The 13098-nt window shown below is 43.7% G+C and overlaps 1 protein-coding gene across 2 annotated transcripts in view; it reads right to left on the bottom strand.

Annotated features, from left to right (window-relative positions):
• SAR1B (secretion associated Ras related GTPase 1B) overlaps positions 1 to 13098 on the bottom strand; it is a 470631-nt gene that overhangs the window by 95817 nt on the left and 361716 nt on the right. For both annotated transcript variants that reach the window (XM_086931492.1, XM_086931493.1), the window contains one exon: positions 11633 to 11764. In XM_086931492.1, the coding sequence (XP_086787618.1) occupies positions 11633 to 11764 (132 nt within the window). The remainder of the gene's footprint in view (positions 1 to 11632; positions 11765 to 13098) is intronic.

Raw genomic sequence — 13098 nt, forward strand, 5'->3', positions numbered from 1 at the left:
CTGAATCTGCACTCTGAATCTGCACTCTGAATCTGCACTCTGCACTCTGCACTCTGCACTCTGAATCTGCACTCTGCACTCTGCACTCTGCACTCTGCACTCTGAATCTGCACTCTGAATCTGCACTCTGCACTCTGAATCTGCACTCTGAATCTGCACTCTGCACTCTGCACTCTGCACTCTGAATCTGCACTCTGAATCTGCACTCTGAATCTGCACTCTGAATCTGCACTCTGAATCTGCACTCTGAATCTGCACTCTGCACTCTGCACTCTGCACTCTGAATCTGCACTCTGCACTCTGCACTCTGCACTCTGCACTCTGAATCTGCACTCTGAATCTGCACTCTGAATCTGCACTCTGCACTCTGAATCTGCACTCTGAATCTGCACTCTGAATCTGCACTCTGAATCTGCACTCTGAATCTGCACTCTGAATCTGCACTCTGAATCTGCACTCTGAATCTGCACTCTGCACTCTGAATCTGCACTCTGAATCTGCACTCTGCACTCTGAATCTGCACTCTGAATCTGCACTCTGCACTCTGAATCTGCACTCTGAATCTGCACTCTGCACTCTGAATCTGCACTCTGAATCTGCACTCTGAATCTGCACTCTGCACTCTGAATCTGCACTTTGAATCTGCACTCTGCACTGCACTCTGCACTCTGAATCTGCACTCTGAATCTGCACTCTGCACTCTGAATCTGCACTCTGAATCTGCACTCTGAATCTGCACTCTGCACTCTGAATCTGCACTCTGAATCTGCACTCTGAATCTGCACTCTGCACTCTGAATCTGCACTCTGAATCTGCACTCTGAATCTGCACTCTGCACTCTGAATCTGCACTCTGCACTCTGAATCTGCACTCTGAATCTGCACTCTGCACTCTGAATCTGCACTCTGAATCTGCACTCTACACTCTGAATCTGCACTCTGCACTCTGAATCTGCACTCTGAATCTGTACTCTGAATCTGCACTCTGCATCTGCACTCTGCATCTGCACTCTGCATCTGCACTCTGCATCTGCACTCTGCATCTGCACTCTGCATCTGCACTCTGCATCTGCACTCTGAATCTGCACTCTGAATCTGCACTCTGCACTCTGAATCTGCACTCTGCACTCTGAATCTGCACTCTGAATCTGCACTCTGAATCTGCACTCTGAATCTGCACTCTGCACTCTGAATCTGCACTCTGCACTCTGAATCTGCACTCCACTCTGAATCGGCACTCTGAATCTGCACTCTGCATCTGCACTCTGCATCTGCACTCTGAATCTGCACTCTGAATCTGCACTCTGAATCTGCACTCTGAATCTGCACTCTGAATCTGCACTCTGAATCTGCACTCTGAATCTGCACTCTGCACTCTGAATCTGCACTCTGCACTCTGAATCTGCACTCTGCAAAATCGAGTACGTCTCATCAGAATTAAAGCCTTTAAACGCACAGTCATTTGTGAAAAAGACCTCTCGACTTTAATATCTATATCGTCAATTATGATAAAATCATCTTTCACAGTTGTTGTACGAAACAGTAAGAACCTCCATATTCTTCTCGGTAAAATCGAGTTTATAAATGGGTCTGTAAAAACATATTACAAGCAACTCGGCCTGCTGCCACGTTACTATCCTGACAGTCCGTTTCTTTTGATGACCTTCCGTGGAGCAAATCAGAGAGAGGCGATTCATGCCCATTATTCTGAGCAGGGGGTCAACGGTCCAAATTGTTGTGAAAATTTAAAGCATGAGAATGCAAAAAAATGTCCTTTGAGCATTCATTGCAAACACTTATTTCATCTTTAATGAGTTTCTAATCTGCCTCCCGTCACTCCTCTGCATATCTTTGCCGATCAAGTTCAAACCGCAAATTAAAGTTTAGAGTTATGACAGTCACATTTTAAAAGTCCACCCAAATGCACTTCATGACAGAATTAAACTTTTAACAGAACGTGAAATAATTTATGTAAGCTCACAAAGCTTTCCAGCGAGTGTTTTATGGAACAGGGTTCACTCTATTTAGAAGCAGGCGGCATTTTGGTAAGAAGGGAATTGGGTGAAAGACAAAGGACTCTGTCCAAGATCACACGCTTTCGGTCAAGTGAGGGAGCAGGGGTTAGCGCCGAAGTCTCCTTGTTTTACAGTTAAGTAGCTACGAGCGCCTCTTCGCTTCATTGGGGAGAGGAAGGTATAGTGCTGTAATGTGAACTGGGTGTTCTCTAGGCGCTGTTTTTAAGCAGCACCCTTCCTCCAGCGGACCACAAAAGGGTGCGTCTGAGTTCCCATCGAGTTACCCTCCGATGCTTTCCCCGTCCGCCCCCCTAGTGCCAAGTGACCTTTGCCCTGGAGATGATGTGCTTTAAGGTAGCGCTTACAATACATTTCGGCGCTGCCATCACTGGACTTAGACACTACACCCCAAACCAGTGTTCAGCTGAAGCGTCAAGAGCTCACACCTTCAATTCTTCAAACACTTTAACAACACACACACACACAGCTGCGCCACCTCCTGCTTTGAGGGGGGGGTTTTTCCAAAGAGACGTGGGAGTGTCCTCTGTGAAGCACCAGAACAAATACTGCTTTGTATAAAGCGCGTGTAATGTTTTCACTGTCTGCCTTGTAGCTTAGTGACGCTGTATCAGCTGTCCTCACTTGTGCAGAGCTGGCAACTGGCCCCGTGACGTAAGCGGTAGCTTGAGCCTTCCACTGGGTTGTAGCCGAGAGTACGGTGCATTCTGGGAGCTGTAGTCCCACGCGTCATTAAATACATACAAAATGCATAGAAGAGTCAAGATACCACGGAGATGGTCAAGATGCCACGGAGAAGGAGACCCGACACGTCACGGCAGGATCAAAATTCCACCAATGAGCAGCCACGGAGAAGGAGACCCGACACGTCACAGCAGGATCAAAATTCCACCAATGAGCAGGAAGGCAGGTGCCGGCAATGCCGGACCAGATTCGGGAAAAAACACACAAGGGCCTTGACTCCTAACTCAGCACGGCTGAGTCAAACCAGAACTATATACCAAAACGAGAACCAATGCTGAGAAGTTCACTTTGCCAACAAACGATTCACATAAGTAGCTGTTTTGAATGAAGCAAAAACAACTTGCTTAAAGTATAGCAACATACGACATTTAATCTTTTTTTGATTTCTTCACTTGTTATGACACTATTTTTTAGTGCATGGAAATACAAACAATTTTATATACAATATATACATTAATAACGTAAATGACAAAAAAAACATTTGCACACTTCATACATAAATGTGGTGTATGCCATCGTATGTCCGTGCCCTTTGGTTTACATCGGTAAAACTACGCAAGAAGTCAGGAATCGGATCACGCAACACAAATCTCGAATTCGCAGAGGGGTCGAAAATGCCCCGTTGGTAAATCATTGGACTAATTTGAAACATGAGCAAACTGACCTAAGATGGACAGTCCTTTCTAAAATTGAAAGAGACCCACGGGGAGGCGATTTGGACGCGAAATTAGCCCAGGGTGAAGCGCTGTTGATAATGAAATTTAATACAGCACTACGGGGCTTAAATGAAATCTCTGAAATTTACAAGCCTAGCATCTGAATTCTCGATCACTGCTCCCTGACATTGTGGTTACAGCATTTGATATTTTACATACATCCAGGGGGTTCCACCCCACTTTTTGTCTACAACCCGTGCATCAAACTACAAGTCCCAGAACCGCTCGGGACCTTTTTTAACCAGGAAGTCCCAGCCGCAGTCACAAAGCAAGCGAAGGTGACTCATCCCGTACACCTGAGTGAAGTACGGAAGTCTTTTTTCCACCGGTGCGTTTTCTGCCGACTTCATATCCGCCACGTTTTGACAACCAGTCCTACGGTACCGACATACTCACAACTCTTTTCCGTTATATTTCAGCGGTGGATCAGCCCCTCCCTAGCAACAAGGAGAGATATGGAATTCTCAGCAAGTTAGAAGCCATTGCTCCAGCGGGTAAGTACCACCCCCTGAACTGGGTTAGTGAGAGTGATAGACTGAGAGTGTCTGTGACTAAATGCAGCGCGCTTTTCTGTTTGTCCCTTCTGCAGCTCCCGCGTGCACTTCATTGTTGAAAATACCTTGGTTCTTCGTGCTTGGAATTCTACCCTTTCACATTTGGATCATTGGCCAAGTGGTTTAAGGTAGGGTGCGCAGTTGTCTTATACAGGGGCTTAGTCTCTAGATCTCACTAGATCACCATCCTTAAGCAGTGTTTTTTGTTATTGTTACAGAACCCTTTTTGGTCCTGAGGAGAACCCCGCCACTAATAGGGGTTCGAAACGCGTCGACCAGCCCAGTCCCGTATCTGGCTCATATTTATTGTTTCACAACGGTCCGTTAACCATCAGCAAGAGATGTGGACACTCTTTTTTTAGTTGCGATCTGTTAAGACTCTAAAAAAATTGTAAAATCACAAAAGGTTTGTTTCCATTCATTCACAACCGATACGTGGACCCATTGTCCTTTTCATTTAGGTCATTTTGTGTGAATGTGTTTTGTATGACTGAATGGCCAAGTATGTATGAAGTGTGCAAATGTTTTTTTTGTCATTTACGTTATTAATGTATATATTGTATATAAAATTGTTTGTATTTCCATGCACTAAAAAATAGTGTCATAACAAGTGAAGAAATCAAAAAAAGATTAAATGTCGTATGTTGCTATACTTTAAGCAAGTTGTTTTTGCTTCATTCAAAACAGCTACTTATGTGAATCGTTTGTTGGCAAAGTGAACTTCTCAGCATTGGTTCTCGTTTTGGTATATAGGACCAGATTCGGGGGCGTTCCCGGCTTTTGGCTGACGTCGCGTGACGTAGCCAAAAGCCAAAAAATCTCGGGAACGCCCCCGAATCTGGTCCGGCATTGACGGACAGGCCCGTCTTCCAATGGCTAGCCTCAGTTTATGGAGCTAGCCAATGAAAGACGGGGGCCGTTCCTCTCTCCCGTATTTATTTCAATAGGTTTTCGCCTGCGCGAAAAAGATGCGCAGAGCGCATCTTTTCCGCCAGGCAAAACCTAAAAAGGTAGGGTGCAGTGAATGAGGTTCTTGCCAACCCCTCTCTCCCGTGATGAGATGGGAGAGGACGAGCTGACAGCATGACTGATGGGTAGAGGGGCCAAAACAAGGGGGAGCGCTACTGAAAATACCAGGTTTTATTCTATGAAACCCGTATGTAGTAATTGAAGAGGAGGAATTTCAGAGCTGCTTTTTCTCTTCCACGCCCACGTTGGTTCTTTTCCCAGGGATCCTCACCTAACCCCTTTTGCCCCTTGAATTTCTACTAGATTTCTGATTGATGATACAATCAGAGTCGAGGACTTAGTTGATTGAGAGCAGGATTCTTGCAACATTGTACAAGGTGCTGAGACTGAAATAAGTATTCCAGGTTGTACAGCTACAGCGTTTCCAGTCTTCACCCATGCTACTGACCCTTCAAGCTTAAAAATGCTGAATAGACCACATTTATCTCCAAAAATGAGCCTCCTGATGCTAACCAAGCAATGTTTTGTGAACGGTCGCGCTCCTCAAATGTGGGTCACTTTTCTTGGGGCTGCCCGGGCCTATTTTTGGTCCCAATCCGACCTTGATTAGAAGTCAAGAACTACTGGTGAGTATGAGAAGATGGGGCAGTGTGTATGCAGAGGGAGTAAGGGCTGAGAATTGTCAATGAACTTACTAGCATTGCTTACTCCTAAAACATAAAAAAATTGCTTACATTTCTGAAGTGGATAAGCCTATCACACTACCATCCTACCTGCCATTCTTGCCAATTTACATTCAAAATTAGGTCATGTAACTTGAGCTTACTAATAATTTCATGATTCTGGCTTCATGCAAGACATAACTAACTAAAGGACATTCCTGCGTGAGAGACACATACATCAGATAAATAGGACTTGAGGTAACGATGCACAAAAACAATTGGTAGCAGAGCAAGTTACATGACTGTCCACCCTTACAGGGTTAGGCCCAGGAAGGATCGGGAAAAACAGAGTTGGATACCTGGCTTCGTTACTTAGTACTTTAAGTGTCCTACAAGTTGGTAGCAGGCCAGAGCCATTCAGCTCAATGAAGAATTTAATTCAGCAATGCTTCCTGGAAAAGTCATAACTGTCTAAATTAAAACTTTGAATCACTCTTTTTAGGTATAGCTATACACAGCTTTAATTGTCTGAAAAACTTCATGTCAACATTTCTTCACAAATCCTTCAGACAAGGGTATGTCCCAGTCAGAAGCTGGCTTTTCCCAGATGGTTACATTGTCCCATGTGTTTTCACATTAGGTTTTGGTGATGGAGCATATAGATGTCCTGTTTTTCAGACTGCTGATTCGATATAAAGTGTAGCTAGTAATTGATAGCCAATGTGTGTTCGTTCATGGATTTACTTGACAGACACAGCAACATTTTGTTTGCTAATTTATGGGTTTTCGTTTGGGAAGTGATTTTTTCTATATGCTTTTACCTCTCATAAGACATAGTGCTATTTACTAATCACACAAGTTAATTTGTTTTACTTTGCTGTTATAATAACGTGTTGTCGGATTGACAGCGTTTTGTTCACATATTAAAAATGTCCATGTACACATAGTTCATTAAAGATACAATGCAAATGCTGTCCCTTTGTCAAAAGTGTCTGCTATGTAATATTTGGTGTGTATGCCTTTTAAGTTCATCGCATACAATGGAAATTCCATCCTCTGACTTATTTCCGTAACATACTCCTGTGAAAGTATGGCTTATCTATGCTAATGCAGTCTGTTCAATAGATGGGACCTACACTAAGCCTTCACATTGGTGTAGCTCAAGATGTTGCTTCATTACAAGACTGACATGCAAGAGAGCAGGGCACAACACACAAAGTCATCCAGCTATTACTAAGCACTTCCCTTGACACAAAGCTAGACCTATTGAGTTTGGGTTCTGTCAAAGTTATTTTTATAAAGAGTCCAATTGTTTTTAATTATCTCCTTTTAAGATCACTTGTATTGATATCATTTGGAAAGTGTACTTTGGGTGCCTCAGGCAAATATACATACACTTCAGTCACGATCCCCGCCTCTTCCTCCCTGAATGATCTTGTATTGTAAAACAATATCTCAATCTATCGGGAAGAGGTGTGGCATAGCAGCCAGGGCGACTGACGCCGGAACACGGGGGCCCACGGTTTGATCGCCGGCGGCAGGTCAGCCCAGCACTATGTGACTCTGGGCAATAGCTTGCTTAATCTGCCCGATGGCCCCCAGCCTCTTGGCGCCTTCAGGTAATTGTTTGTGCTTTACAAATACTGGATTTACATTTTTACATCGTAAGAATAGTGGTTGTAGATATATTGAAGGCATTTTTGGAAAGTCCAGCAGCTTCTCCTCATAAAGGACAATACCAGCAGCACTTCCATCTGAGTCTTTGGTCCTTGCTTATCCCCCCACCTGAAAGTGAGAGGGACAGATTGCTGATCTACCTTTGTGACATATATCCCTGCAGGAGGGAGATGCTGTACAGTTCAACCTGTAATCCCGGAGTTAGGTGCTTAGACACTGGCATCTACTATTCTGCTGCCAAGAGACAAGACTTGAATTGATGGATATACAGCACACCTTGTGTGTCCCTGTAAATGTGCCATATTCCCAAACCCACTGTGCGTAGAGACAAGGCAAACAAAATAAGTAAAAAGAAAAAAATGGATAAGAACAATGTTCTTGCTCCCGACAAGTGATATCCCCACAATTCCCAAATGCCTCACTGTTTAAGCAACTAGTGACACCTGCACTCTTGATAGAAGATGTCCTGTCGATTTAAGAGATGCCATATCCTTACTGGTGCCATAGAAGTGGATCTTAAATGGCCCACAGGGCCCTGTGGAATGCATTTGGCTGAGTGACTCTGGCAGAAAACATAACGAAACACATCTCATAGTCATAGGACATGACCCAAGTCAAGTCACCAAATAGCTGAAGCCTGATGAATAAGAGGCAGACGTGAGGACAAGGTGCAGCAAGGTCTATATGGTGTAGGGATTGAGCATAGACATTTTCAAGTAGGGCAATATAAAAAAGGACGGAATTCAAAGGACATCCTCACTTTTTTGTTGCAAGAACACAGTTTTGTGGCTCTTTCTTCACCTAGAATTTACTCTAGAGCTGTCATATTTTGCCTTCTGAACTACTAGGACTTCATGCTGCAGCCAACAGCCACAGAGGGTCACTTCGCTTTGAGAACATAAGCAAAGATTTTCCATGAATTCACCCAAGTGTTGCATACAAAAAGACATGGTTTGATGATCTGAAAAAAAGGAGATTAAGAACTGAAAATATGTAGCTCTTTCCAGCTCAATGAAGATTATAGGCGGTTCTTTCAAACACATTAACTTGCATGGAACTAGAAGGACAGGCAACATAAAGGTGGCATCATGTACAGATCGAATTCTGGAAGAGTATGTGGCCTAATGGGGAGGTCGACTTCAAATCTGGGCAACCGGGTTCAAGTCTCGGCTGGGAGGCTCAACATCCTGTGATTCTGGGCAAATCACTTAATCTCCCTGCGCCTAACAAAAAATAAAATGAATTTGTTTGTCTGTCACGCAACTGGTACTTATGTAAGGTGGTCTAATTCGCGCTATATAACATTCCAAGTAAAATTCTATTGCAGCTTCTCATCAAATAGAGTAGTGGACTAAAATGGGCCACTGCCGTCAACATCACAGGCAGGGTTGCTTGGGGCCCTCAAACAGCATCATGAAAAGGTGTGTTCTACAAAAATATTGAAGGTTAAATATAGACCTGCACTTATAGTGACTCCACAATATCTACTAGCAACATGTGGAATTGAGAGTAGTAAATCTATACTTTCCTGTGTATGCTTTCCTTGATGCTAAGTTTTTTGTCAAAACTGTGGAGTCGATATATGTGCTGGTCAATAACCCTGATCATGATACTGCTGTCATACAAACATGCTAGAAGACGGCAGTCTAACAAAAGTCCCTGCATAAGTTTCCCACAACCTTGGCTGTTGGCAGAAAGCAGTTCCCTAGGGCCCTATATGGTCACTGAAAATCCAGCAGGGAGCAGATTGCTGACTGCTGTCCAAAGAGGTGCCTGCATCAGGATCATGAGTTTGGAGTGATATATGAAAAGGCAAGGATATACCATACCATTTAATTGGTTCAGCTGTCATGGGGCAGAGCATAGGGGGGTTATTTATACTAAGCTTGCATCTTTGTACAGATGTACTGTGCGAGTGCAAACTAACTCCTGAATTCCTCCCAATCAGTCTAGGCACAACAGGGGAACTATTTAGCCTCTCTATAAGCAGAACCAGATGGGTGGATAGTACTGTACTCACTTTGACAATGAACATGAAAGTTGTCGTTTTTAGTTGTAGAACATGCCTAACCTGCCTATCTGGTTGGCGTGCAGCTTATGGGGAGCTACGATCCAGATCTGCGGTACCATGCCCCACAAAATCAGATGGGCATAAAGTTTGACACCGGATTCAAGTAGTATCAGGTGCATGTTGTTGGGCAGATGGAAAGGTCTGACTCACAGGGCAGGGGGTTTGATTTATTGAATTTTCAGATTGATGATAATAATGGGTTACAGAATATATATATACCAGGAACATCAGGGGGCTGAACACTTACATAAGAATTAGCTCAGTTGGGTCATACCTGAGGCAACATTCTGTCCAAAATGGGTGTCCACAGGAAACTTAATATAGGGAAAACTAGGAAAATCCCTAAAACATTGAGGCGCCATTTAGAGCTCACTGAGTGAGCACCCAAATCCAGTGGAGTGAGAATTCAGGTGCCACAGGAAACACCACTAGCGGTGCTGCATGTTGAAATAAATCAGGAGAGCGGTGCTGCATTGTTGATTAATTCCCTGAATGGAGTAGCACTTTCCTGCTAACACACCTAGCACAGATGATATGTCATTTTTTCAAGTCTCAAATCTGAGTGAATTGGGTACACCACATGCACACATATTTATGCTGCTGCCTGGAGACTGCACTTCTGTACTGGGCATGGCATTATGCAAGTACCCCATCCCAACATCGCAAACAGCACATGGCCAACACCATGCAGCAGATCACGTACAATATGCCAATGAATGTGGCGGAAGATTCACAAGAGTGTCAACATGTAAACTATATCTAGAGATACTGAATTAATTGGTATGGGAGGATGGTCAAATTGGACAAGCTGAAACTTACACAGGATGAAAGCGATACGCAATTAACAGCCTTCTAATGCTATATTCTGATAGCACGGCTGCAGTTTACTGGGGGATGGTTCACAGATGAATAGAGTATAAACTAGAGAATTGTAAGAAGATGTGGCACAAGAATGCAACCAAACTGAATGCGTATTCACCCTAATTTCGTTTTCAACTCCCTCCCCTTTCTTAGTCATGAAGGCTGAGCCCCAGCGGAGGCTACAACACATCAGGGACACATATGCCCCCAAAAGCTCCTGCTTTGGGGTTACCAAACGCCATGAAGGACACTAGAGATAAGGAAATGACACATTCAGGATTGAGTGGTTGCAAGAATGGTACTCGTGTTAAGAAAAATGACTCAGGTTACACTGGCTTGTGTTCAACATCGCATAGTGCCATTCACCGCCCTAGAACGCCATAGAATGACCATCGTCCTAGCGCTACCGGCTATAAGAACTGAATGCCAGGTCAAGTTGTGTAAACTGTTTTTCCTGTCGCCAACAGGAAACGGCTATGTTAAGTGTCAACCATATTTGGCTACATGTGTTTTACTTTCGTGCGAAAATTAATGAAGCCAACTCTAAAAACTACGGCAGAGGATTGTGATTAACCCTTTTTACACAGTAAAACGTTTGAGCTTATCATAAAGCATTGCCAATCTACTGTTATCGACTCCGAACAATCACTATCTTTAGGGAAAAGCAAGGGTAAAAATGGCTGTTGTAGATGGTCATATAACAACCATAATAATGTGCAGTTCGATTTCAAGTCATATTTCAAGTATCGCGGGCATAAATTGCAAATGGTCCAGAATGCAGCAGCCCGTCTGGTACTCCATCCTCCCAGACGTGCGTTGATGAGGACTCATCTTATCAATTTTTGTTACCTGTTAGGAAAAGGATCCTGTTTAAAACCTTGACACTGATGCTCTCCATTAGTCTGGGCCAGAATACTTCTCCAATAGGGTTCAATTTTATTCTCCCCTTTGAACACCATGGTCATTTTCCGGTCATCTTGCTAGGTAGGTCCCCAGGGTTAGGCAAGCAAAACCAGTAGGCAGATCCTTGCCCTCTTGGGCACGCAAGATTGGAATAGCTTGCCCGGCCAAGGCATGGTTAGTAGTGAGTGAACAGTCTTTTAAAAAACAGCTGAAGACTTGGATTTTTACTCTTTGATTGTTCCCTTTTTCCTCTGCTTTTGCCTTTTCTATAGCGCCGGGACACGCCTGGGAGTAACCGTGCGCTAAACAAGTACCACAATACAATTTCATTCAATGATAAATGAGTGCAGGATAAAATACCAATGTTGTAAAAAAAAACATGTAATTCATTCAATGGTTATGTAGGAACTGTACAAGAAAAGAGTACACCTAACATGAAATACCTTTCCAGTTGTGTGACCATAGAGGCCAAATAGCTCTCGTAGCCGCTCTTCACTGATAGCTTCTGGTTTGTCTATCTTGTTGCCAAGTATTAGAATGGGTACATTGGAAATTGTTTCATCAGTCAGCAGTGCCTGCACAAGAAAATAGCTTAGTTCCAATCTTACAACAATTCATAGGAATAGACTCACTTTAAATATGTAGGGAGATTTACCATTTAACATTCTGCTATCTTAGGCTGTAATATTTTCACCTGGATTTCTGTTTTCAACATTTAATAACATGATATTTCGCAGTAGACATCACCTGTTCTGAGAATCTTCAAGTCCTTACAGGACCATCAAAGCGCTCATCGCTGAAAAACACTGTCACACTCAACATCCAATTGTTTTTTATCCTACACTGGAGCCACTATCAAGACTATGCTCACAAGCTAGCAACGCAATTGAAAAGGACCACAGAGATGAGAAAATTTTACTCTTCATTAGCACATGTCAAACTGAACAGAACAAACAAGAAACATCATATTCTAGTGCATTCAACGTAGTGCAATGGACCAAACACATGGCAATGTCTCAACTAGCATATACACTGGCGAGCACCTGTTTCTTGTGCACAGAAGCCTCCATACCACAATGTCAGACACCACAAGTCACTAAAAATACAAAAGCAGTATCTGTTGCCTCTGGACAAACTGAAACACATGTAATACATGCTTTCACTCCCCCCACGTGTCATCATGCTTCTTCATACCAGGAGCAACACTAAGGCCAAACCCCCTGGCAATGTCCCCTTTGAAAATAACACTCAGTAGCCTTTCCCCGTCTCCAAACATGTTTGCCCTTGACTATTCCCAGCCTTGTAATCTAACACTCAACACACACACCACAGAGTCACCGGCAACTCATTGGTAACAGGCTGCTCTCAATGCCAAACTTGAACTCTCATATATCGCCCCAAGACTCAAAACTCAACCCCTACTTATGAGAACATGGCCTATTTACCTTTCTGATGCCAAGCATGAGTGACAGTATGTCATGCAAGGCCACGTACACACACTGAGCTACACCAGCTCTGTGGGAAAGGCTCGTACCTCAGAGATGCAACTAAAACAACTGATACTCCCACAGACCCCAGAACAAGCACAGAAAGACAAACCTGCCAAGCCCATTGCAGGCGTAGACTGTTAGAGGCCATGGACTTCATTTAAGGGGCGCAAGTAATGCCCAGGTTACCAAGTGGCAAGCCAGGGATTTCAGCTGTGACCCATGCCTTCCCCCATGCTACCCTTTGGCTTCTGGAGCCATAAACCAAGCGCAAGGAAAACAGAAGCATTTTCCTACTTTCCACCTAATTCTTTAGTAACAACAGCAGGAGGCTGGGCTCACTGGAGGCAGAAAGACTTTCACTTTCAAACTGTTACACTTTGTCCTGCTACATATCAACCGTTACCCGTCTTCTGGCTTCA

Source organism: Lissotriton vulgaris, chromosome 7, assembly GCF_964263255.1.
Source record: "Lissotriton vulgaris chromosome 7, aLisVul1.2, whole genome shotgun sequence".
NCBI lineage: Eukaryota > Metazoa > Chordata > Amphibia > Caudata > Salamandridae > Lissotriton > Lissotriton vulgaris.